Genomic DNA, 27,001 nt, shown 5'->3' on the forward strand with positions numbered 1-27,001 from the left:
AAGGAAGTTTGCTTCAAAAGGATTGGGTATTCATATTGGTGGCCTAAAAAGAAGGATAAGCCAAAACCCAAAGCAGCTTGCGTGGAAGTCAACACCAGTCCAATATCGAGGTTGTCGGATAAGCAATACCGTTTGTTCGTTGAGAACTTTAAGAAAGAGACAAGGAATGAAACATATCCAAAGGCCAACTTAACATGTAGAAATAACACACACTTTGAATGGGTGATTGACTCGGGTGCAACCGAGCATATCACACATAGAAGTGATTTTCTTTACAATGAAATAGCCAAATCAAAGAACGATCCATTCATCATTCCCAATGGGGAAAAGTTCATGTTATGGGAGAAGGAGAACATACTCTACTAGGAGGAGTAAAAATAAAAGGAGTCTTACATGTGCCATCTTTTAATTATAATATCATATTTGTTAGTAAACTAGCCAACAACCTTAAGTATGCAATAACATTCTTTCCTGATTTCTTTGTCGTGCAGAAGTTAGTGACGAGGGACTTGATTGGATCTGGTAATTGCATTATAGGGTTGTATCGTATGGGGACAATGGAAAGAAGAGAAGCTCTATCAACTAATTTTGAATTTTGGCATAAGAGACTTGGACCCCCGTCATCCAAAAATCTTTCATATTTAGATTTTATTAAAGATGTTTCCAGTCATAATATATCCCAAGTGTGTGATGCATGTATCAAGGCAAAACACACTAGGATCCCCTTTCCTATTAGTGAAATAAAAACTACAGCTTGCTTTGATTTAGTACATTGTGATGTTTAGGGAAGTACAGAACCCCTTCTTTGTCAAAGGCTTTTTATTTTTAACAATAGTGGATGATTTCAGTCGATCGGTATGGACATTTTGTTGGGTTTTATGTACTCTAACATTCTGTAATGCCCGGTGTCGGAGCTAAGCATTAATAGATGATGTAATAGTCTAGGTCAACTATTGTAACTCTTTTTGAAGTAATAAAAATGAATTATTTGAGTATTATGTGAATTATGTGAATTTATGTGCTTTATACTTAATTATAAAGGTATAATTAATAAAGAATAAAAATAAGCGTCAAAATTAAAGTGTGATATAAACCCGATATCTTTACATAAAGTGGTGGTGGTCAAAACAAGGATTCTGGGGATATAAAGAACGCCGAAATCCGAGTTATAACGAAGAAGTTATGACCCGTCGAAGTTTCGCGACGGAACCGGCACGACACCGGAAAGCGTAAATAGTGAATTTACGATAAAAGACTTTTTGTCCTTAGTAATTTAAACGAAAGTCTTAGAATATGTTAAACCGAGAACATCCATAAAAAGAACGCCCAAATCTGACTTCGTATGAGGAAGTTATGAATTTTCTAAGATTTGGCTTAGCAATGCGCGGCCCGAAACTCGAATTTTAGTTCGAGTAGTTTTTGGCCTACGCGACCTAAATGAGAGTTGAAGATCTCATTAATAGGAACTCAACAGTAAAAAGACAGACGAAAACGGAGTCCGTATGAAGGCGTTACGAATTCTTCGCGGTCATTTAACAGTCTAATCTCCTCCTACTGTTAAATTTAAGATCGGTCGAGAATTAGCCGACGGAGTCAAATTGAAAGTTGTAGATCTTATTTTTACCTACGCGTGGTTATAAAGAACGTCGAAAACGGAGCTCGTATGCGAAAGTTATGAATTTTTGAAAATCGGTTGATTTCCACCCTTTGTGCGATGTCACGTGTCAGCACCAGACTGTGACTTGGAGCCCAAGCTCACTCACGACGTGAACATCAAGAGATTCACGACGTGAGAGCCATTTCAGCCTCCTATAAATATATCGTCGGGGGTAGAGCATTCTTCACACCTCTCAAGCATTCTTTCTCTCTCTAGAGTCTCTCTTTAAGCCCCCTAAAGTCTAGGTAAACCCCCTAGCACCCGAAGGAAGCCCCGAGGCTCCCGGAGTCCCGAGAAAAAGAGTCTCTCGGCTCAGAAACGCTGCTCCAAGCGAAGCACGGTTTTCTATAAAACCCGCTGTAAGTGAGCTACGCTTACGTTATTTTTAATATAGCTTTTATTTAATTATAGTAATGTTATTAGGAACTTATAATATGTACTTGGGCTATTATTATGGGTTATATAAGTATTGTTTAACGCTTATATAATAGTAATAATAGCTAGACTATTAATTAGTCGCGGTTAACGTTAGACTAAACCTTAGTGGTATTGATACTAGGTTTTGTCAAAGGAAAAATTGTTTTGGGATAACGAAGTGTTGTCCGAGTACCGAGTCACCACCTAATCAGGTGAGTGCATAGTCACTTTCATCTTACACATAGATATGAAGTACTTAATATAAACTACGTGCTATGTGTGCATATTGTCTGAATACTTGCTATCTATGCTGATGAAAGATTTTTATACATGTTTCAAATGATTTAATCTCTATATGTATTTTATATCTACAAAAATGTTGGGGGAAAACATGGGTAGATGTAATAGACGATGTGTGATAAAATGATGAGAGGCCTCAATGTTGTTGTTGTTGATTCTGTCATCTAGCGGAGTATGGATGACGACCACAGACTCTTCTAGACAGTCCAGTGGAACGCTAGCATGCTCGCAACCTGTAGGTGTTTGTGAACGATGTGTTCACCGGTGTACTCCATCCCCCTCATGGTTGCCTTTAGGACATTTATTGCTGAGGAACCCCCTTAGCAGTAGTGTCCATCCCGATGATGATCCTTAGGCTAGGTCCCTTATGATAGGTGTTTAGGGACGTAAAGTGAGGATAACGGGAACGGGTAATCGGGTTATTGTTGGTTGATGAAATTAATAAACTTATTTATTGTGGGTTGAAAACCCTATGTGCTCACCAGGCTCCCAAGCTAGACCCACACATTTTCTTGTATTACAGGTAGTGGTGCAAGACAATAGATATGATGTTTGGGATGAGAGATTACGGATATAGGCTTGTAGATATGAATAAATGTAGTAAGGCTTATATTGTACTGTTTATGCTTTTGATCTGTATCGAACATGACATCCTGAGGTTTTTAATGAAATACATTTCTACGGAAATGCTTTGATAAATCTTTATGATATTTTATTTTGGGAACAAATTCCGCAACATTTTTATTTAAAATGTTACTCTGATTTTTAAACAAAGCATAAACAAAATCGGTCTTTTCTGGCCGTGAAAATGTGGTTGTCACAGTTGGTATCAGAGCATTAGTTTAAGCGAACTAGGAATTTGTAGGATTTCTATACTTAAACTTAGAATGCTAAGTGATGATTTTGAGATGTGAGCACTAGCTTATTTAGGAAAGTATGTCTAATATGCTTTATGTGCAAAATGATTGATGCCTTATATGATGTTATTTGTTCGGATCTATGGTCTGTTGCCGACCGGATCTAGAAACCTTATGTGTTCAGGATACTAAACGTACGACTACGATATTAGAACTAGCATGTAAACGTTTCGGAGAGATAAGGATGATTTAAACGTCTATCCTAAATAAAGATCTAAATTCACCTTATTCGGTGTATAGATCAAAATGGCAAGAACCCGCAGTGGAGCTGGGAATACGAATGGGAATAGGAATCAACCCCCAGTGATTCAGCAAATACCTGTTGTAGTAGAAGTTGCACCCGAGCCAATCACCATGGCTGGAGTACAAGCCATGATTCGGGCTATGTTAGCAGAACAAATGGAGGAAATGAGGCAGATGTTGCACGAAAATAGGGACGAACCTACCATGCCTATTGAGAAACCCGAGCTGATTCCTGAGCAATCAGAGGAAGGGAACTATAGCCACCATGTGAGTCAAGTTGGGACTCAAGGAGAACGAAGGAGTGACCCGGAGAGGGGAAACGACAAGGATGGGCGGATGTATAAGAATTTCTTGGGTGCCAAGCCCCCAAGTCTTTCAGGAAGCCCAAAGCCTGTTGAGATTATGGACTGGATCTCCGAAATGGAGATGGTGTTCGAGAGCTGCAACTGTAGCGAGAAACAGAAGACTGTCTTTGCAGTTAGGCAACTGAAGACCGGAGTCTTGATCTAGTGGAAGTTATTGGCAGATATGATGCCACAAGGAGAAGCCCTGAAGATGTCATGGGAAGAGTTCTTGGAACAACTGAAGGCGCAGTACTGTTCAGAGATAGATCTGATTGATTTAAACAATGAGTTCCAAAACTTGAAGAAGAGGGGATGAGCATTGACGACTATGCAACTGCATTCACTGAGAAGATGAAGTTATTTCCATACCTGGTGCCAACCGAACTCTCCAAAATTGAGAGGTTCGCAAATGGACTGCCAGCCGACTTTGGCCCGACGGTCAAGATGGCTGTAACATCCGGATACCCATGTATCTTATCTTAATTATTTATTTTGAGTTTCATGGAGGGACTCGGCAAGTTGACGCTCAGACTCGCCGAGTAGGATCGCGAATTCTTGTCTGGATTAATGACCGGACTCGACGAGTCGATGAGTGGACTCGGCGAGTCCGCGCTGTAAAGTGAAACCCTAAATCTCAGGGCCTGAGCCCTATTTAAAGGCCCTTATGGCCGTCATTTGCAGCCACTACTCCCCTGTGAAAACCCTAGAGAGCAAAGAGAGCTTAGAGAGAAATTTGGAGGCTAATTCTTCATCCTTTGGTGTGATCTTGCAAGAAGGAGTGGGAAAATCCAAGCTAGATCGATTGTGGAGCTTGGATCCGTGTTGTGCACACTGAGATTCACGTTTTGAGGTACAAGTTCCTTCCCATTTAATGTATTTGATAGATTCCTTGAATCTAGGGTTTCCTTTGCACCATTTTGAGTTAGATCTTGAAGCATATGATGTCCCAATGGGTATAGATGATAGATCTGGACCTTGAGAGGTCCAAAAGGTCCCAAACTTCCAGCTTTATGATGTTTCATGTGAGCCTTGAGAGTAGATCCCCATTTTAAAGGTTATTTCTCCATTTTTGGTCTTATATGCGTTGCATGAACGTAAAGTTTAAACCTTTACGCGACTTTCGAGTGCTAGAAGGTTAGATCTATAGATTAGAGAAGCAGATCTGGCCTCAGGAGGTCAGATGAGTGTTGTCATGGGAGCAACTCGCCGAGTCCATAAGGGGACTCGACGAGTCGAGTCGGGGTTGCCCCGCGATTCGTTGCTGAGAAACCCGGCGAGTAGAGAGGGAACTCGTCGTGCCAAGTGGGGCTTAGAAGAATTCAGAGGACTAGTGTGGACTCGCCGAGTCGCCCGAGTGCACTCGACGAGTCTGGTCAAAGCTTGACCGTTGACTTCGTTGACTTTTAGGGATTAGTCAATGCTTGGACTTTTGAGCCATTATAAGGGTAGAATGGTCTTTTACCCTTCTTAGAGAACTTAGAAGGGAATTAGTCTATCCTTTGAAAGTTATATTGATTAGAGTAATTATTTATGTGATTAGGCGGAGACTAGTTCAGTATTTCCGAGTTCGAGATTCTTCGAGATTTCTGAGGTGAGTCTTCTCACTATACATTACCTAGAGTGGTATCTATGTGTAGACTGGAGGGTATTGTGTGCTATGTGTATGTATGAGATTATGTGCAATGTGATATATGTATTTTATGAGATTGTATAGACTGGGCCGGAGGGTCCAACGATATAGACCGGACCGAAGGGTCCAACGATATAGACCGGGCCAAAGGGTCCAACGAGCTATGACCGGACCAGAGGGTCCAACGAGCTACGGGACTGGAGGTTCCCGCTGAGACACGTCGACCGGGGGGTCGTACCGTAGCCTCGAGTGGCGTATGTGTTGTATGTGGTATTTTGGGGAACTCACTAAGCATTTATGCTTACAGTTGTTGTGTTATGTGTTTCAGGTTCCAGTGAGGATCGCGGGAAGGCGCCGGCGTGATCCGTACACACTCATAGAGATTATGTTTTGAGATTCTGGGATTTGTTCTGTGATGATAACATTGGATACATTTTGTTTGGATATTGTTTTTTATGATTAAAAGTATGATTTAAAAATGAAAAATTGTTTTGGAAATTTACGTCGTTACAAGGGCAACCACTCTGAAATCAGCGATTCGAGCAGCTAAGAATGTAGAGACCCAACAGAAGCAAAGGGGTCTGGAGAGGGCTGAGGTTGGTGAGAAAAGGAAATTTGATGGATCCTCGAGGTCCAGCAAGAAGAGTAAATTCTCTAAGTCTGGTTCGAGAGGAGGAGGAGCCGAAGCAAAATGGTGCGACATATGCAAGAAGAAGCACCAAGGAAAATGTGATGGAGGGGTCACCTGTTTCAAGTGTGGAAAGCCCGGCCACTATGCCAACGAGTGCACGTTCACTAAGAAGGTCTGTTATGAGTGCAACGAGGAAGGGCACATTTCGAGGGACTGCCCGAAGAAGGAGGCAGGAAGACCCAACATTCCACCGAAGCCGAAGGCAAGAGCCTTCCAGATGACGCTCGAAGCTGCAAAGGAGGCAGCCGATGTCGCTTCAGGTACCTTCCTTGTAAATGGTTTGCCTGCCAATATACTGTTTGATTCCGGAGCAAACTACTCCTTTGTGTCACATAAGTTTGGTGGGAAACTAGCATTGCCCGTAGAAAAACTTGATAATGCCCTGATTGTAGAAGTTGCCAGTGGCAAATTCGTACCTGTTAGTGATCGTATTAGGAACATCGTCATCGACCTAAATGGAAACGAATTCCACAAAGAGCTGTTGCCCATAGAGTTGAACGGTTTTGATATCGTTTTGGGAATGGATTGGCTTAGTGCCAACGACGCCGAGATACAATGCCGAAAGAAGATAGTAAGGGTGAACCCACCTGGAAAAGAGTCATTTATGGTGTACGGGGACAAACGTAGAGTAAATTCTAGAATCATCTCCCTGATGAAAGCCAGAAAATGTTTGTCCAAAGGATGCGCATCATATTTGGAATTTGTGATCGATGCTAAGAAGGAAAAGAAGGAGGTGCAGAATATACCGGTTGTGTGTGATTATCCGGAAGTCTTTCCCGAAGATCTTCCTGGATCACCGCCTGATAGACAAGTAGAGTTCAGAATAGACTTGTTACCAGGAACAACACTGATAGCGAAAGCACCATACCGATTAGCACCGACGGAGATGAAGGAGCTCATGACGCAACTTCAGGAGTTGTTGGACAACGGTTTCATTCGACCTAGTTCATCACCCTGGGGAGCTCCGTTGCTATTAGTAAAGAAGAAAGACGGAAGCATGAGGATGTGCATAGATTATAGAGAGCTGAACAAGGCAACGGTGAAGAACAAATACCCATTGCTGAGGATTGATTACCTATTCGACCAGCTGCAAGGTTCGAGCTATTTCTCAAAGATCGATCTTAGGTCAGGATATCATCAGCTGAAGGTGAGAGAGCAGGATATTGAGAAGAATGCATTCTAAACAAGATATGGACACTACGAGTTCTTGGTTATGTCGTTTGGACTAACCAATGCTCCAGTAGCATTCATGGATTTGATGAACAGGGTTTGTAAACCATTCCTCGATAAATCCGTGATAGTGTTCATCAACGACATTCTGATCTACTCGAAAAGCCAAGAGGAGCATGGCAAGCATCTACGAGAAGTGTTGGAAGTCTTAAAGAAGGAGAAGTTGTATGCAAAGTTCTCCAAGTGTGATTTTTGGATCCGAGAAGTACAATTCTTGGGCCATGTGGTTAACCAGGAGGGAATAATGGTTGACCCAGCAAAAATCGAAGTTGTGATGAAGTGGGAACGTCCAAAGAGTCCCACAGAGATTCGAAGCTTTCTTGGATTAGCTGGATATTACCGAAGGTTTATCCAATGCTTTTCTTCGATAGCTGCTCCATTGACAGCTTTGACCCACAAAGGAGCTACTTATACATGGAGCGAGAAGCACGAAGAAGCATTCGAGAATCTAAAGAAGAAGTTATGTGAAGCACCAATTCTTTTTCTACCCGATGGAGTTGAAGACTTCGCGGTCTATAGTGACACATCTGGAGTCGGTTTGGTTTGTGTTCTGACCCAAAGAGAAAAGGTGATAGCATACGCATCTCGACAATTGAAGGAGCACGAAAAGAACTACCCCACTCACAATTTGGAGTTGGCAGCGGTAGTTTTTGCTCTAAAGATATGGAGGCATTACCTCTATGGAACGAAGTGCAAACTTTTCACTGATCATAAGAGACTCCAGTATCTCTTTAATCAGAAGGAGTTGAACATGAGGCAATGACGCTGGCTAGAGTTAATCAAGGACTACGACTGTGAGATACTTTACCACCCCAGTAAAGCAAATGTTGTCGATGATGCTCTCAGTCAAAAAGTCAACCTTGAGAGAAAAAGGCCAAGAGCGTTGAGAATAGAAGTTGTCTCGACCATTGTGAAAAGTATAAAGAAAGCTCAAGAAGAAGCTATAGAGAAGAATGACCGAAAAGAAGAACGTTTGGGTAAAACGTTGGTGTTCGGTACAAACAGTCAAGGACTGAAGGTATTCCAAGATAGAATTTGGGTACCTAAGACGGGAGGGATACGAGATCTTCTGATGGAAGAAGCTCACAAGACCATGTACTCGATTCATCCCGGTAGCACTAAAATGTATAGGGAACTAAAACCCTACTACTGGTGGCCGACGATGAAGCTCGATGTTACAAAGTATGTGGCCGAGTGTGTAACTTGTGCAAGAGTTAAGGCACAACATCAGAAACCGTATGGGAGTTTAGAACCCTTACTTGTACCCATGGGTAAATGGGAAGACATCACCATGGATTTTGTGACTAAACTGCCCAAGACGAAGAACGGTCACGACATGATTTGGGTGGTCGTGGATCGTTTCACTAAGAGTGCACACTTCATAGCAGCCAACGAAAGGTGGTCTATGGATAAGATCGCAAATGCTTACGTGAAGGAGATAGTAAGACTTCACGGTGTTCCTCTAACGATTGTATCAGATCGTGATAGTCGTTTCACGTCACGATTTTGGAGAAGTCTACAAGAGGAATTGGGTACGAAGTTGTGTTTGAGTACAGCTTACCATCCGCAGACTGATGGTCAGAGCCAAAGAACGATACAAACACTCGAAGATATGCTAAGAGCATGTACCCTAGAATTCCAAGGTAACTGGGATGAGCACTTACCTTTGGTAGAGTTTTCCTACAACAACAGTTTCCACTCGAGAATCAAGATGGCACCCTATCAAGCTTTGTATGGACAGAAGTGTCGTACGCCGTCTTGTTGGCTTGAGACCGGAGAGAAGCAGTTTCTGGGCCCCGAGATAGTCCATGAGACTGCTGAAAAGTTAAAGGTGATCAGGGAAAGGATGTTAGCAGCTCAGGATCGTCAGAAGAGCTATGCTAACAAGAAAAGACGACCGATGACTTTTGAAGTTGGAGATTCCGTTTTGCTTAAAGTCTCACCGTGGAAGGGACTTATAAGATTCGGAAAACGAGGGAAGCTGAGTCCAAGGTTTATTGGACCGTTCAAATTTCTTTAGAGGGTTGGGAACCAAGTTTACAAGCTCGAATTACTCGAAGAACTAGATGGTATTCATAACACCTTCCATGTGTGTTATTTGAGGAAGTTCACGGGAGAAGTTCCTGACATAATTCCAATCTCAGAGTTAAGGATGGATGAAAATAAGAGGCTAATCGAAGAGCCCGATGCAATCGTTGACCGTAAGACTAAGAAGTTATGACGCAAGATGGTCGACTTAGTGCTAGTCCGATGGAAACATTCGAATGGGCCGAATCTCACTTGGGAAACAGAGAGTGACATGATGAGTCGCTATCCACATCTGTTTGCTGATGCATGATTCCAGGACGGAATCTTCCTAAGGGGGAGAGAATTGTAACGCCCGGGTTTCGGGGCTAAGCATTAATAGATGATGTAATAGTCTAGGTCAACTATTGTAACTCTTTTTGAAGTAATAAAAATGAATTATTTGAGTATTATGTGAATTATGTGAATTTATGTGCTTTATACTTAATTATAAAAGTATAATTAATAAAGAATAAAAATAAGTGTCAAAATTAAAGTGTGAGATAAACCCGATATCTTTACATAAAGTGGTGGTGGTCGAAACAAGGATTCCGGGGATATAAAGAACTCTGAAATCCGAGTTATAACGAAGAAGTTATGACCCGTCGAAGTTTCGCGACGGAACCGGCACGACACCGGAAAGCGTAAATAGTGAATTTACGATAAAAGACTTTTTGGCCTTAGTAATTTAAACGAAAGTCTTAGAATATGTTAAACCGAGAACATCCATAAAAAGAACGCCCAAATCTGACTTCGTATGAGGAAGTTATGAATTTTCTAAGATTTGGCTTAGCAGTGCGCGGCCCGAAACTCGAATTTTAGTTCGAGTAGTTTTTGGCCTACGCGACCTAAATGAGAGTTGAAGATCTCATTAATAGGAACTCAACAGTAAAAAGACAGACGAAAACGGAGTCCGTATGAAGGCGTTACGAATTCTTCGCGGTCATTTAACAGTCTAATCTCCTCCTACTGTTAAATTTAAGATCGGTCGAGAATTAGCCGACGGAGTCAAATTGAAAGTTGTAGATCTTATTTTTACCTACGCGTGGTTATAAAGAACGTCGAAAACGGAGCTCGTATGCGAAAGTTATGAATTTTTGAAAATCGGTTGATTTCCACCCTTTGTGCGATGCCACGTGTCAGCACCAGACTGTGACTTGGGCCCAAGCTCACTCACGACGTGAACATCAAGAGATTCACGACGTGAGAGCCATTTCAGCCTCCTATAGATATATCGTCGGGGGTAGAGCATTCTTCACACCTCTCAAGCATTCTTTCTCTCTCTAGAGTCTCTCTTTAAGCCCCCTAAAGTCTAGGTAAACCCCCTAGCACCCGAAGGAAGCCCCGAGGCTCCCGGAGTCCCGAGAAAAAGAGTCTCTCAGCTCAGAAACGCTGCTCCAAGCGAAGCCCGGTTTTCTATAAAACCTGTTGTAAGTGAGCTACGCCTACGCTATTTTTAATATAGCTTTTATTTAATTATAGTAATGTTATTAGGAACTTATAATATGTACTTGGGCTATTATTATGGGTTATATAAGTATTGTTTAACGCTTATATAATAGTAATAATAGTTAGACTATTAATTAGTCGCGGTTAACGTTAGACTAAACCTTAGTGGTATTGATACTAGGTTTTGTCAAAGGAAAAATTGTTTTGGGATAACGAAGTGTTGTCCGAGTACCGAGTCACCACCTACTCAGGTGAGTGCATAGTCACTTTCATCTTACACATAGATATGAAGTATTTAATATAAACTACGTGCTATGTGTGCATATTGTCTGAATACTTGCTGTCTATGCTGATGAAAGATTTTTATACATGTTTCAAATGATTTAATCTCTATATGTATTTTATATCTACAAAAATGTTGGGGGAAAACATGGGTAGATGTAATAGACGATGTGTGATAAAATGATGAGAGGCCTCGATGTTGTTGTTGTTGATTCTGTCATCTAGCGGGGTATGGATGACCACCACGGACTCTTCTAGACAGTCCAGTGGAACGCTAGCAGGCTCGCAACCTGTAGGTGTATGTGAACGATGTGTTCACCGGTGTACTCCATCCCCTCATGGTTGCCTTTAGGGAATTTATTGTTAAGGAGCCCCCTTAGCAGTAGTGTCCATCCCGATGATGATCCTTAGGCTAGGTCCCTTATGATAGGTGTTTAGGGACGTAAAGTGAGGATAACGGGAACGGGTAATCAGGTTATTGTGGGTTGATGAAATTAATAAACTTATTTATTGTGGGTTGAAAACCCTATGTGCTCACCCGGCTCCCAAGCCTGACCCACTCTGTTTCTTATATTACAGGTAGTGGTGCACGAGCATAGATATGATGTTTGGGATGAGAGATTACGGATATAGGCCTGTAGATATGAATAAATGTAGTAAGGCTTATATTGTACTGTTTATGCTTTTGATCTGTATCGAACATGACATCCCGAGGTTTTTAATGAAATACATTTCTATGGAAATGCTTTGATAAATCTTTATCATATTTTATTTTGGGAACAAATTCCGCAACACTTTTATTTAAAATGTTACTCTGATTTTTAAACAAAGCATAAACAAAATCGGTCTTTTCTGGCCGTGAAAATGGGGTTGTCACACATTCCTATGGTTCACATACAACCCTAATGCTTTGGATCTAAGTTTTCTCTAATTATACATGCAATAAACATTTTCCAAAGCATGAAGCCTAAACTAGCATGCAAGGTGATATTTGAATCATAAAAACTAGTTAGAATATTACCTTGTGTAGTAGCTTGAATAACTTGGCCTCAAGAAAGTTTAGCACCCCAAGTGTGATGCCTCAAATGGAATCACAAAACACCAAGAACAATTAGGTTGGATATGGAGACTCTAAAATCGGTTCTCACTCTTTTAAAAACAAGTGGTGTGATTTTGGACTTAGAGATACATATATATATATATATATATATATATATATATATATATATATATATATGTGTGTGTGTGTGTGTGTGTGTGTAGAATATCAACGGTCATGTGTAACCCTAATCCATACACATTTAGCCCATGATCCATCCATTTGATTTGGATAAATACTTCATGGATTAACCCATAAGCCCATCACAAATCAAACCATGGATCTTTATCCCAACTCATATGTATCATTTTAATTAGTCTCTTTTGATCACTAAATTAATTCTTAAATTAATTCTTGACTAATAATAATTAAATAATATGATTCCTCAATTAATATATTATACTTATAATATATTAATAAATCATAAATAACCTCTTACTCAAATATCTTTCCTAACATATTGCTTTGATGAATGCAACCCAAATGGACCATGCTACTATCGGGTCAAGTACATACCAATTATAGTTATGGGCTTAGACACCTAATCCAACAGTCTCCCACTTGGATAAGTCTAATAACTATAATTGCCAATGCAACTTAAAATCCGATTAGCAATCATATCTCTCAAAAAGTCGTTGTCGAACTCTGATGCGTCCATTAGATAAGTGATCATATAATCCTCTGTTCTACAAGATATCGTATGGACAAAGACATGGAATTAAAGTTATACTCATTGTCCAACATTTTGTTTCCCGATTTCTGATTTGTTCGACATAGAACTTAATTGAACACATCAATAGAGTTCTGACCGGGCCCGGCACATAAGTCAAAACAAAATCATCGAGGGGCCCAAGATATTGCTTATCCTCATAGGATAAAAGGAACAGATAAACTTCGACTTATATGCTTGTACTAACTATTCATTGAATCATACATAATAGCACGTTTTATAACATCGAGTTACTGATGCTGTTTCGCACTATTAATGTACAATCAACAAATAATCGCCAACTCATATATCTTGGTTTGAAGATTATACAATATTATCGTCTCACAATCACCCGTGATAAATTCCATGAAGTGATATGTGAGCGTGGGTTTAGTCCAATACTCAAATCTTATTTCAAGAGCACTGATGAATGTTTGTAGCAATCTTTTGCTATGTCTAACACCTTAGACAATCATACAAAAACCCATTCATGACAGTCTTCTTTCATTACCTACTTCCAAAGTATGATCGACTGTGGATAGTTTGAATAATCTTATTACTCTGGAAGTCAAAACATGCAAAATGAAACAATAGTAAATAATTGACACAAGACAGTAACACTACTTATAAATAAAAACACCTTTTATTCAATCATCAAATGTCAATTACATTTTGACTATTACAAGTTTCTAAAATTCTATCTAATCACTAAAAACTAATATCGTCCTTCAGCCCGACACTACTAGCATGACGCAAGTGCTTAACCCTACTCAGTCCCTTCGTAAGGGGATCTGTTGGATTCTCTTCTGACGATACCCTCTTAACCACGAGGAGTCCCTCTTGTACTTGATGTCTTATGAAGTGATATTTTATGTTGATGTGTCTTTATCTGCTATGATCTCTTGGTTCCTTGGATAAGGCAACTGCACTATCGCTATCACAGAAAATCTCCATGGGCTCCTTTATAGCTGGTACAACTCCAAGTTCTCCGATGAAGTTCTTTAGCCATATCGCCTCCTTCGATGCTTCACTCGCTGCTATATACTCTGATTCGCACGTTGAATCAGCTACAGTATCCTGTTTGGAACTTTTCCAAGTTATTGCTCCTCTATTTAGGGTAAATATCCAGCCCGACTGAGAGCGGAAATTATCTCTGTCGGTCTGAAAGCTGGCATCACTATACCCTACCACTCTTAAGTCATCACTCCCACCGAGGGTAAGGATCTGGTCCTTAGTCCTTCGCAAGTACTTAAGAATGTTCTTTACCGCAGTCCAGTGAGCTTTACCAGGATTCCCTTGATATCTGCTAACCATGCTCAATGCAAAGGCTACATCAGGGCGAGTACATGTCATAGCATACATGATCAAGCCAACAGCAGGAGCATATGGTACTCGACTCATTTCTACTATTTCCGCATCACTACTCGGACTTTGAGTCTTACTCAGTCTGGCATTGCTTTGGATAGGTAATTCTCCTCTCTTGGAATCCTGCATGTTGAAACGTTTCAACACCTTGTCCAAGTAGGTAGTTTGACTATGTCTTATTAGTCTTTTACTCCTGTTTCTCAATATCCTTATCCATAGAATGTAAGCAGCTTCTCCGAGGTCCTTCATAGCGAAACACTTCCCAAGACAGGACTTAACCTCCTGATTTTCTCCATGTTAGCCTTGTAATTTGGCTAGGCTAAAAAGAAATGCAAACATGATTCACAATGTGGACATGATCATTCATTTTCATGGAATACAATGCATAATACGTAAAGGCCTCACCATTTCCCGCATCCTCATTTGTGCTGCTGTTTCTGCTTTTGTTGACTCGAGATCGAACATTCACACCCATCGGAAAAGGCACCTACATACCAAACATCACATCATAATTCATACATTATAAGAAGAAATCAATCAAGAATGCAACTAAAAGCACAATGGCATTACCTGATCCCCTGCATTTGGACCTTCAGTGTGGAAAAGGATTGGGCGACAGCGTTTATCTTCATTCATCAAACTTGAATTCTGAAAGTGGGCAATCAGTGCAGCTTTTCCCTGTATGCGAGCGTATGCAAGGGATGCCACCTTTTCACTGTTGAACTTCTCCCACTTCTTCCCATTAAACGCCTGTTGTAAATTGTAATTCATGCTTTCATTCATTAATCAAATACTAGCAGTAGCTAGGCTAGTTTTTAGTAAAACACATACATACCTGATAGAACGGAACAATAAGGGAACACATATAGATTAAATTAACTAATCCAATTATGATAGGATGATTATTTACCAACTTGACCTAATTTGTTCATGTTACATGATAACTTCAAATTTTACAAATAACTAGTATTTCACAAAAATCAAGTAGTTATATTAGAATTTGACAAACATCATGTTATTGGATGGGGATTAACATTACCATATCATTAAAATCGAATTTTATAAACCAAAACAGTTTGTGGTAATGTTCCTAATCCAAAACATGCCAAAAACTCGAAGATTATGCCCACTGACAGTCCAACTCGTCGAGTGCACTTATGAACTCGACGAGTTCATCATCATAAGGCACCTACTCGTCGAGTTCATATATGGACTCGTCGAGTTCATATATGGACTCGTCGAGTAGGCCCTGGCAGAATCTAGTTTTGCAGTTTTTTCAGCTTTGAAAATTATACAGTTGCATCAATACAACTAGAAAACATCTTAGGCTCTGATACCACTATTGGGTGTTATGTACTCTAACATTCCTATGGTACACATACAACCCTAATGCTTTGGATCTAAGTTTTCTCTAATTATACATGCAATAAACATTTTCCAAAGCATGAAGCCCAAACTAGAATCCAAGGTGATATTTGAATCATAAAAACTAGTTAGAATATTACCTTGTGTAGTAGCTTGAATAACTTGGCCTCAAGAAAGCTTAGCACCCCAAGTGTGATGCCTCAAATGGAATCACAAAACACCAAGAACAATTAGGATGGATATGCAGAGAGGTTATGGAGACTCTAAAATCGGTTCTCACTCTTTTAAAAACAAGTGGTGTGATTTTGGACTTAGATATATATATATATATATATATATATATATATATATATATATATATATATGTGTGTGTGTGTGTGTGTGTGTAGAATATCAAGGGTCATGTGTAACCCTAATCCATACACATTTAGTCCATGATCCATCCATTTGATTTGGATAAATACTTCATGGATTAACACATAAGCCCATCACAAATCAAACCATGGATCTTTAGCCCAACTCATATGTATCATTTTAATTAGTCTCTTTTGATCACTAAATTAATTCTTAAATTAATTATTGACCAATACTAATTAAATAATATGATTCCTCAATTAATATATTATACTTATAATATATTAATAAATCATAAATAACCTCTTACTCAAATATCCTTCCTAACATATTGCTTTGTTGAATGCAACCCAAATGGACCATGCTACTACCGGGTCAAGTACATACCAATTATATTTATGGGCTTAGACACCTAATCCAACACGTTTCTCATTAAACATAAACACGAAGCTAATGCTTGTCTCATTGATTTTCACAAGATAGTCAAAACACAATTCGGAAAACAAATCAAATGGGTAAGGTGTGACAACAGGGGAGAATTGTCTCAAACAAAATGCATGAATTCTATGCAAGTGGAGGCATTATACTTGAAACATCATGCCCCTACACCCCCACAACATAATGGGGTTGTACAACGCAAGCATAGACATCTGCTAGAAACAGCTCGTGCCCTTAGATTTCAAGCAAACTTGCCAAAAACGTTTTAGGGGGAATGCATTTTAACAGCCACTTATGTGATCAACTGTCTTCCTTCCAAGGTCCTTCATGGTGTCACATCCTACGAAATACAATACAATCGTAAACCAAGCTATGATTGCATGCGTATCTTTGGATGTTTAGCGTACTATCGAAGCACGAAACAAACAGAGACAAATTCGAACCACGTGGCAGACCGGGGATCTTTGTTGGGTATCCACAAGGAACGAAGGGATATAAAATCTATGATATGGAACACAAGAAATTAATCATATCAAGAGATGTTAAATTTCTTTAACATGATTTTCCCATGAGACGTATACACGCCAATAAGGAGATTCGGGATGAAATATTTCAATTTTCAATTGAAGGTGTAACACCGGACCATCAAACATCACCCTCCACTCATCACTTTCCGAAAGCCGACGAGAGCTGCACTCACGATGATTACACAAGTGATCATGTGGTAGCAAATGAATCAGATCAGAAAGAACTTGAGTCACCCAATTTATGTGACCCTCCCATATAGATTGATGATGTTCCCATGCAAACGGATCTGGAAGTAACCCAAGAAAGTGATGGTGTGGATAATCAAAGGGGAAAATGAACCAAAACGCAACATGCACGCTTCAACAACTATGAAACTAAACTACCCCCATCGATACATCATCCACTACCTGAAGCCAATCTTGTTTCCTCAATGGTGCATCCTCTTACTAACTATGTTTCTTATAGTAATTTTTCTAAGACTCACAAAGAATTCTTAGTTGCCATTGTTACACACAATGAGCTAAAGTCTTTCAGTGAGGTCGTGCATGATGAACGGTGGAAAGAAGCAATGAGAAAAGAAGTCGGTGCACTTGACCAAAATGGAACCTGGCAACTTGAACACTTACCAGATGGAAAGAAGGAAATAGACTCCAAGTGGGTATACAAAATTAAGTACAAACCAAATGGGGACGTTGAACGATATAAGGCTCAGCTCGTAGCAAAGGGATATACTTAAATGGAAGGTGTGGATTTTCATGACACATTTGCATCGGTGGCCAAACTTGTAACCGTTCGCGTGTTATTGACAATGGCAGTAAAGAACGATTGGATCATACATCAGTTGGATGTAAATAACACCTTCTTGCATGGTGATTTGGAAGAGGAGATATATATAAAGGTACCACAAGGCTTTCGAAAAGAGAATGATACTCGAGTTTGCAAGATTAAGAAATCATTGAATTGGTTGAAAAAGGCTTCCCGAAATTGGTATCACAAATTCACAGCTACTCTTTGCAATCGTTACTCTTTGCAATCTGGACTTTCGTCAATCACACGCAGATCATTCCCTTTTTATTCACAAAAACAGGAATACTTTTGTGGCAGGCTTAATCTATGTTGATGACGTTATTATTGTTGGTAATGACGTGAAGAAGATCGAAAGCACAAAGTCCAGTCTTGATAAGAGTTTTAGCATTAAAGACCTTGGCAACCTGAAGAACTTCTTGGGAATTGAGGTAGCACGCATCAAATAATGGTTTGTCTTAAGCCAACAATAATATACAATAGACATTTTGGACACTGGTTTACTTGGTTGCAGACCTAGTTGGTTTCCAATGGAACAGAACCTCAAGCTCGATAAGGGAGATGAACATGAACCAGTTGATGTCAGCATGTATAGACGTCTAATTAAGAGACTTCTATACCTTCAAGCAACTAGACCAGATATCACGTATGCAGTTAATGTCTTAAGCCAGTTTGTCTGTGATCCTAGACAAAATCATTAGGAAGCTTCCATAAGAGTGCTTAGATATCTCAAAACCAATTTAGGTCAAGGCAAATTCTTACCAAAAGAAAGAGGAACAAACTTAATAGCCTACAACGACTCTGATTGGTTGGAATGTCCTTTCTCTCGACAATCACGAACTGGATACTTATTAATCTTGGGTGGAGCACCAATCTCGTGGAAATCAAAGAAACAGACGGTCGTTTCGCGTTCGTCAGCAGAAGCTAAGTATCGAGCAATGGCTACCACCGTTAGTGAGATTCTTTGGACATGATGGTTGCTGGTGGATTTTGGTGAGCACATAAATAAGCCGACACCCCTTTTGTGTGACAATGAATTAGCATGTCACATAGCTCATAATCTTGTCTTTCATGAGCGAACGAAGCATGTAGAGATTGATTGTTACTTTGTGAGAGAACAAATAGAATCAAAAGAAATCACACCAATTCGAATTAACTCTCATGATCAGTTAACAAATTTGTTAACTAAACCATTAGGCTCAGAACATCTACATTATCTTGCAATCAAGTTGGGCATTCATAATCTTCATGCTCCGGCATGAGGGGGAGTGTAGGAATTGATATTATCCTTGCCATCATCAGGGATAATTTATGTTATTATCTTCTTTTTATTCTTATCTTTTCTCTAACGCCTTGTTCTCGAGTTCTACTTAAAGAGAGATATTGATGGAAAAGGAGAGAAAGTGAGGGATGTCGAAGGGAAATCGTGTTCCCAAGTTTTATTAATGGAATGAATGTGAGGGGAAGGAAAAGATTTTGAAGTCATATTTTCATTCCAAAATTTTCTCTTAATATGGGCGGATTTGGAAAGAAAATGAGGGAAAAGAAAATCTTTAAGTTTATTTTCTTTTCCCTCCCAACTCAGGAACACAAAAACTTAAAATTTTTCTTTCATTTCCTTTGAACTCGGGAACACGGAATAAAGATAATTTTCCTTCCCCTCATTTTCTTTCTGTCAATATTTCGTACCATTTTCTTTATTGAATTTACAAAAAAACACTTGGGAACAAATTGTAAGAGATAAATGTTAGTTTTGGTTATATATAGGTTTACGTATTATGCATTGTATTCCATGAAAATGAATGATCATGTCCACATTGTGAATCATGTTTGCATTTCTTTTCAGCCTAGCCAAATTACAAGGCTAACATGGAGAAAATCAGGAGTCTCTTCCATTATTCTGAAAGTTTTTCATACTCGCAAAAACATGAACCCACCCTTCACAATGGACTAGAATGTTACGAATCACTAGTTCATCTGATTTATACCTAGATAACATTTGAAGGACACCTCATCATCTTTGGCAAAGATGTGTATTTATTTTATGCATGATGAGAGCTGAATAGTATGTTATTTGGGTCTTATCTCAGGTGTGTTCATGATCTCAAAAGATTAAAAAACAGTTTAATCATTGATCAATAGAACCTATCGGTCACAGCTTTTGTTGCTAAATGTGGGGATCAAAACCTAATATGGTTATTCGATTTTGCCTGATTTTTAACAAGAACCAAAACAAGCAAACAAATCAAGCATGATATACTACAAATTGTTCAAAAACTTCATTAAAAAAACAAGGATTTCATGCAAGCTTCTCCAAAACAAAATGCAAAAAAATGTCAAGCAAAAATGAACATGGACAAAAAGGAAGCAGAAATGATAGAAGCAAAGGGGAGGGCTCTAGGGTCAAAAAACAGGATACTCGATTTATCAGACCATAAGAGGCTTTGTTGATGTGATCCCCTCCCCCGGTCTGCCTATCAACTGCTATAAATCAGTAGGGTACCCTCCTCTTAATTCATCAAAATCTATAAGCCTCTTCTCCTTGCAAGTAACAACCCAAAATTTAGAAGCTTCTTCTCAGTCAGCACCACAAGTACAGAAAAAGAATGTCATTTGTTTTAAGCTGCTCTTTCCCTCCTGGGCCCACCCATGGCTCAATGTACATTAGAAAATTTGAGGTGGGTTGGCTTCAATTAATTATGGTAATGTTGTTTGTTTGTTTGTTTGTTTGTTTGTTTGTTGTTTGTTATCTAGAAGAAGTAGAAGTAGAAGTAAAAGTAGAAGTAGAAGTAGAAGAAGGTTAGCATTTAGCAAGCACGACAAAAAGGAGCAGCAGCCTTGGGCTTTCTCAGCACTCAAAATCCTTTGTGGAACCTGAAGATGAGTCCCCGCCATTTGAAGAGGCCTCACCATTTCCCGCATCCTCATTTGTGCTGCTGTTTCTGCTTTTGTTGACTCGAGATCGAACATTAACACCCATCGGAAAAGGCACCTGCATACCAAACATCACATCATAATTCATACATTATAAGAAGAAATCAATCAAGAATGCAACTAAAAGCACAATGGCATTACCTGATCCCCTGCATTTGGACCTTCAGTGTGGAAAAGGATTGGGCGACAGCGTTTATCTTCATTCATCAAACTTGAATTCTGAAAGTGGGCAATCAGTGCAGCTTTTCCCTGTATGCGAGCGTATGCAAGGGATGCCACCTTTTCACTGTTGAACTTCTCCCACTTCTTCCCATTAAACGCCTGTTGTAAATTGTAATTCATGCTTTCATTCATTAATCAAATACTAGCAGTAGCTAGGCTAGTTTTTAGTAAAACACATACATACCTGATAGAACGGAACAATAAGGGAAGGCTCAGTCATGTTGATGAACGCATAACCCACATTGCATTTGTTCTGCCAACATAAACAGCATACTGTTTGTTAATCTATGCCATTCTATTTCTACCACACAAAAAAAAAAAAAAAAAAAAAAAAATTATATGTTGATATGTACTAGCCTTGAAATCAATGGGTAAGTAGATAAAATCGTATGTTCCACGATGGCGTTCATCAATTGCAGCCAACAGCATTTTAGAAGTGTACCTGCAGTTTTCCACATTCAATAAAAATGAATGGATGAAATAAATAAATAAAATAAAATATACATACTTGTTAGGGATGTTCTTGATCATGAGCGTGGTCCTTCTGTCTTCCCCACGCATTATACGGTCCAGATCGAGTTCAAATTGTTTCTTGGTATCGGCTTGATTTGAAGTGGCTTCATTTCTACGGATTCTAGCCCGGTCACCAGAAGAAGAAGAAGAATCGAACGAACCCATCATAGGAATCAGTTGTCCTCGAGTAGGAAACATTACATTATTCTGATGATGGATGGTTTTTGATGGAATTGGCAGGTCACCCATATGAGGAGGAAACATATTATGCGAATGAGACACAAAATCCAGACCTGGAACCCTCATATTCATATTCCCAAGAGAACCTGGATGGAAAACTGATGCCTCAGGGGATTCCCCTGCATAAGAGTGGCGTCTATCCCAGATAGAAGGATTCACAGAGGGTGCGGATCCCACATGCTGCTGCTGCTGGTTGATATGCAGAAAAGTGTTGGCGGCATGAGTTGGTGCTCTGGGAAGAGCATGCACCAGTGGAGCACTATGAGCATTTCCGACCCCGTTTATTAAAGATGGTGAATTGGGCCACATCATGTTATGGCTATGTGGAGAGGGAGAAGGATTCCACATGTAAGGATGAGTGGCAGCATTCCCAGCAGAGCTGCCAAACACTGAGATAGATACCAGAGACCGAGTCAAATCATGATCTGGATTCAGCAAGATATATAGATATATAGATACAAGCCTCCTTACCAGTGTCATTAAGTTCAAGTGAGCGTCCAATTGAGCCACCGCCACCGATTCTGTTAAACTGCTGCTGCTGCCTGTTTCCCGCCACCCTTTCAGACATTCTGCCAGCCATGGTACTAGGAGAATTGCATAGAAAGTTATTGGTCAAGCCATCTTGATACTCTGGAAGTGAGTGAGGGTGGTAATTTGGTGTGCTCCTGAAATCATATTTCAGTGATGGGATGATGCCAATACCGATGCCACGTTGATGTTGATGTTGATGCTGATGTTGATGTTGATGTTGGAGTTCGGCATCTAATAGTTGAGTGGCAGCAGCAGTTGCAGAATGAACACCCAACCGAGTTCCATTGTCCATGTTAACTCGAACATGTGAACCTGATCCTGCTAAAAATAAATAAATAGATCAAAATCTACATCAGGTACATTACAACCAAGAGTGGTGTGACTCAGATATCATACCAGATATTTCTGTTGTGAAATCAGTAGGAGGGCTACACATTTGCAACAACGCACTAGTTTCATCAAGATCCAGCTCGGGAAATGGACTGTTAACATCAACACATATATCTATAAATATATAGTAATAAGAAAAGAATGTTGGTTAAAAACTTACAACCAGCTATACCGTTTAGAACCACCGGGACAGCTGGGTTCAAGCTTCATCTGTTTCCCTCCTCCAATGTCACTCTTGTTTAATTCACATAAAGCAGCTTCTGCAGCTCTAATATCATAAAACTCTATGGACTTGTGACGACTTCCTTGTGGATTTTCACGGATCTGCATCATCATCCCATTCCCAGGAGAACTATTATTATACTACCACCAACTCACACTCACCTCAAAACACAATAATCGCAAAATCAATCTTACCTCCTTAACCTCACCATAGACACCAAAAATACGGCCAAGTTCATCATTAGAAACACAAGAATCCAGGTTATATATCACAACAGTGCCTTGATTAACATCTTTGTCCGAGAGGTTGTCCTGACAAAAAAAAAAACACTGTATATAATCAAAAGACTATAGCAATATAACAACTTCTTTAATATAATAATACATCATAGCACATTGACGTATAGATAAGCTGAAACCAACGGGTCTTTAGGCACAACAAGACCATGAACTAAACCGTATCATACACAAGGATGGAAAAAGCAACCTTCGGAATGGAGTAATGAATGTCAAGCTTTCTACGCCTCAATGGCTTGTTCTGAAGAGCTTGCATGGCTCGTCGGGCTGCTCTTATATCATAGTACGATATCATCACAAACCCACGATGCTTGCAGGCTGTGTACAGAGTGCGGATCTCACCATATTGCTGCACAGTCATCAACATCAATACATATATATATATATATATATATATAATCCAAATACAAAGAAAGAAAGAAAGAAAGAAACATACATACATACCTCGAACAAGATGCGTAACTCGGAATCTTCCACATTGCTGTTGATATTTCTCACAAAAAGTGTTCTTGATGGGTTTTCTCCATGGGGGTGGTGTTGTTCCCCAGAAATTTCATAATTTCTTTGTCCGCCATCTTCTCCCAGCTCCATCCCCCCGACACTGCTAAAAAAGTCCAATTCTTCCACATCATCACCACTGCCTGGTTGCTGTTGCACTTTACAGTCAAGGTCAAGCCCGTCAGTCACCCCAGAGAGCAAATCATCATCATCTGGGAGTAGATTCCCAATAGTTTGGGCCTCAATCTCTTCAAGAGATTCAAATGGTTCCTCTTCTTCATACTGGGAGGCAGCAGCTCCAACAGAATGACCATACATACCATTATTATTATTATTTGCTGATAATCTCACTGCACACACAAACAAACATAAATTTCCGTGTATAACAACATCAATGGAAATGGAAAAGGGTAACTTTTACATTTTCTACTGAAAAGATCCGATAATGAACTTGAAAAGAGGCCATTCTCGTAGTGATCACCCATAGCATTAAGATAATAAGATTTATGTTCCATGTTCAGATTAGATCTGTTTCCTTTATCACTATCAACAGCTCTCCTCAAAGAATGGCTAGCTGCTCTCCCTGCTCCCACTCCCACTGTGTTATTCTCTAATAAGCTAATATGAACTTTATTATGGTCTTGGCTACGGTAAAGATTAGGGACATCAAAGCGCTTCAACATATGAGAATCAGATGACATCTGTTTTTGTTTTTCCACAACCGAACTGTCACCAACTGCATATACGTTGCCATCTTTTAGACCTGAAAAGAGACCGCATAATATCAGTTGATGAAGATTTTTTTTTTTTTTTTTTTTTTTGTTTTAAGTATCCATCACTGCTCACCATAGTTGTCAGGCATACCATCTGTCTTCCTGAACCCAATTTGTCTCTGCAAATGCAAATGGAAGTTATACAAATGAAGAAAAGAAAACCTGATCGGGAAGAAACAAACAATGCAAGGGGAAGGAGATACAGCAGTACCTCATTAGGATGTTGCACCTCTTCGGATAAGAACGAAGATGGGGACAAACCATGTGAGTCCATTAGTTCAGATGGCATGCTTAAGCTTAACCCTCAAAAGGCTACAAACACAAAATTCTTTCCTTTGGGGTTTCACCAATTCAATTCAACCACCCAACTTCCTATTAATTACAAGCAAGGGATTATGATTTTCATATTAATTTAGGCCAATAAAAGGTCAGCTTCCACAAAATTTCAGAAAAACAAACTGACAAGTCTTAAAATTCAAAATTGATTAACGACAGCTCATTTTGTTAAGGAATTTAAAATCTCAGCAGTTTAAGGAAAGACGCAATTAATTTTTCCGAAGAAACATAAAAGGAAGCATCTTTGTTGAGAATCAGAGCTATGAAACCTAAAGCCGATCTATGTAACAAGTAGAGCTGCCTTGGAGTTGAACATCAACAGCCGTGAAACCTAAAGCCGATCTAACAAGTAAAATTGTTTTGGAGCTGAAATCAACAACAAAACCCCAGAATTAAGCATCAAATTGGATAGTTTGTCTTCTCTTCTTCAAAAATAAGAGAAAAAAAACTAACAAGTTCAAACTTAACGGATCAAAGGATCATGAAATGCAACAAAAATTGTGAGAAGGTAAAGATAAAAAAAAAAAAAAAAAAAAAAAAAAAAAAAAGGAAAAGCACGCACCTTTATCAAACTAAAAACGACATAAGAGATCAAGAGAGAATTTCCGAAGATGAAATGGAGATGCAGAGAGATAGAGAGAGATAGAGAATTTAAAGGATTAAATGGGAAAGAGATAAATCGAATGGATTACGGCATAAGGCAAGGGAGAAAGGAGATTTGGAGAAGGGATCTAGGTTTCTGTGCCGTGCAAGAACCTCCAAAGCTTCCTTTGATGCCTTCTTCTCTTTCTCTCTCTATCTCTCTCCACCTTGTGTCTGTGTGTTTTCTGTCTTTCTCTCTCTACTTTTTTTCCCTACATTGCACGTTAACCACATGAAATTAGCTGAATATTTAAATATCACAAGTCTTGATCAATTTTAACTCACAAGAAACCCCATCTGTCTGCCTGTAATGTTAAAAAGAAGGGAGCGTACGAACCTGCGGAGGTCTTTCTGCGTTTAACGGCGAGATTCCCACGCCCTCAGTCCGCTCCCCCCGTCGAGAGAGAGAGAGAGAGAGTGTGTGTGTGTGGGGAGAGAGAGAGAGATAGAGAGAGAGAGAGAGAGAGGAATAATCTGCCGAAAGAATTATTAAAAAAAAGAAGAAACAAAGAAACAAAGAAATTGAAACAGAGAGAAAGTGAAGAAAATTGAAGACCGGAGATGAAGAAGACTCCTGCTCCTAAGTTCACGAAGATTAATGAAAATCCCAGATGATCATGTCGTCATGTCATGTGTGTGAGAGAGAGAAAACAGGAGAGGAGAGAGGGAGATAGATCGGGTTGGGTTGGGTTGGGTTGGGGTTGGGCAGGTTGCCGTTATTACATTCAACGCCGTTAGCCACCCACAACACACGCCGGTTTGTTTGGTTCGTTATGACTATACACAGACACATCTCCAGTGTGTTTCTTTATCTTGTGTATAATTTGACATCTTCAACCCCTAAATTAACCAACACTCACCTTCTTTCAATCACACAAATATACTTAATTTCCTTCCATTTTCTTTATCTTTAGACATTTGCGATTAACCATATAATATACATCTGTAATTCGGTTTTTGATCATCGATTACAAACAAATTTAAGTTTCTGAACATAATTGACGGCAAACTGGTTTGGTTTAATCACTTGGAGTTAATGCTAAGTCAATTTTTGGTTTATAAACTAAATCCACTCATTCATCCGGTTTAAATATAAGTTGAAAATATTGGGTCTTCATTGAATGCTATCATAAACACCAATACTCAACATATAGAATTTTTTTTTAGGGAAAATGACATAAATTCCCTACCAAGTTTCTAGGATTGGTTTATTTAGTCCTTAAAGTATTTGTGTTGCTTTATGAGGCATAAGGTTAGCTATGACCTTTTCTTTTGGTCCCTTTAACCTATAACTACCGGTAACTTATTTAATAAATTGATAAAATTCAATAAATTATATCTCTTGTGCACATGTCCCTCCCTCCCTCTCTCTCTCTCTCACTCACTCACTCACACACATAGTTTGCACCACAGTTACTTTTCTTGATAAAGAACTCCTTCAACCTTGTTGGAAAATTTATACCCCTCACCGATATTTTTCTAGGAGTCCAAAGTTAATTGATGTTGATCAGAATCAT

The 27,001-nt window shown here is 39.4% G+C and overlaps 1 protein-coding gene and 1 long non-coding RNA gene across 6 annotated transcripts; both read right to left on the bottom strand.

Annotated features, from left to right (window-relative positions):
• Window positions 1-14,697: 14,697 nt before the first annotated feature.
• Window positions 14,698-15,258, bottom strand: LOC145109664 (uncharacterized). Of its 2 annotated transcripts, XR_013709123.1 has the most exons (4): window positions 15,233-15,258; window positions 14,968-15,147; window positions 14,803-14,884; window positions 14,698-14,716 (listed from the first exon to the last, which is right to left on the bottom strand). It is a non-coding gene; the product is annotated as an uncharacterized LOC145109664 (long non-coding RNA). The 2 variants fall into 2 exon arrangements; XR_013709122.1 differs by lacking the exon at window positions 14,698-14,716 and having other exon boundaries at window positions 14,800-14,884.
• A 4,885-nt stretch (window positions 15,259-20,143) lies between these two features.
• On the bottom strand, window positions 20,144-26,270 carry LOC145169110 (protein MEI2-like 4). 4 transcript variants are annotated; one of them, XM_079087683.1, is made up of 17 exons: window positions 26,041-26,270; window positions 25,822-25,958; window positions 25,405-25,696; window positions 24,718-24,878; window positions 24,580-24,625; window positions 24,155-24,496; window positions 23,680-24,083; window positions 23,426-23,584; window positions 23,134-23,250; window positions 22,889-23,040; window positions 22,723-22,808; window positions 22,267-22,647; window positions 21,551-22,184; window positions 21,400-21,484; window positions 21,227-21,295; window positions 20,962-21,141; window positions 20,144-20,878 (listed from the first exon to the last, which is right to left on the bottom strand). In XM_079087683.1, the coding sequence occupies exons 4-17, from the start codon at window positions 24,793-24,795 to the stop codon at window positions 20,735-20,737; spliced, it is 2,877 nt and encodes a 958-aa protein (XP_078943809.1). In that variant the 5' UTR covers window positions 24,796-24,878; window positions 25,405-25,696; window positions 25,822-25,958; window positions 26,041-26,270; the 3' UTR covers window positions 20,144-20,734. The 4 variants fall into 4 exon arrangements, with proteins under 4 accessions (XP_078943809.1, XP_078943810.1, XP_078943811.1 ...); XM_079087684.1 differs by adding an exon at window positions 25,112-25,208 and having other exon boundaries at window positions 25,822-26,270; XM_079087685.1 differs by having other exon boundaries at window positions 22,267-22,644; window positions 25,822-26,270.
• Between the last annotated feature and the right edge of the window lie 731 nt (window positions 26,271-27,001).

The sequence above is a fragment of the Lactuca virosa genome, chromosome 4 (assembly GCF_052849685.1).
Source record: "Lactuca virosa cultivar CGN04683 chromosome 4, Lactuca_virosa_CGN04683_v6, whole genome shotgun sequence".
NCBI classification, from domain to species: domain Eukaryota; kingdom Viridiplantae; phylum Streptophyta; class Magnoliopsida; order Asterales; family Asteraceae; genus Lactuca; species Lactuca virosa.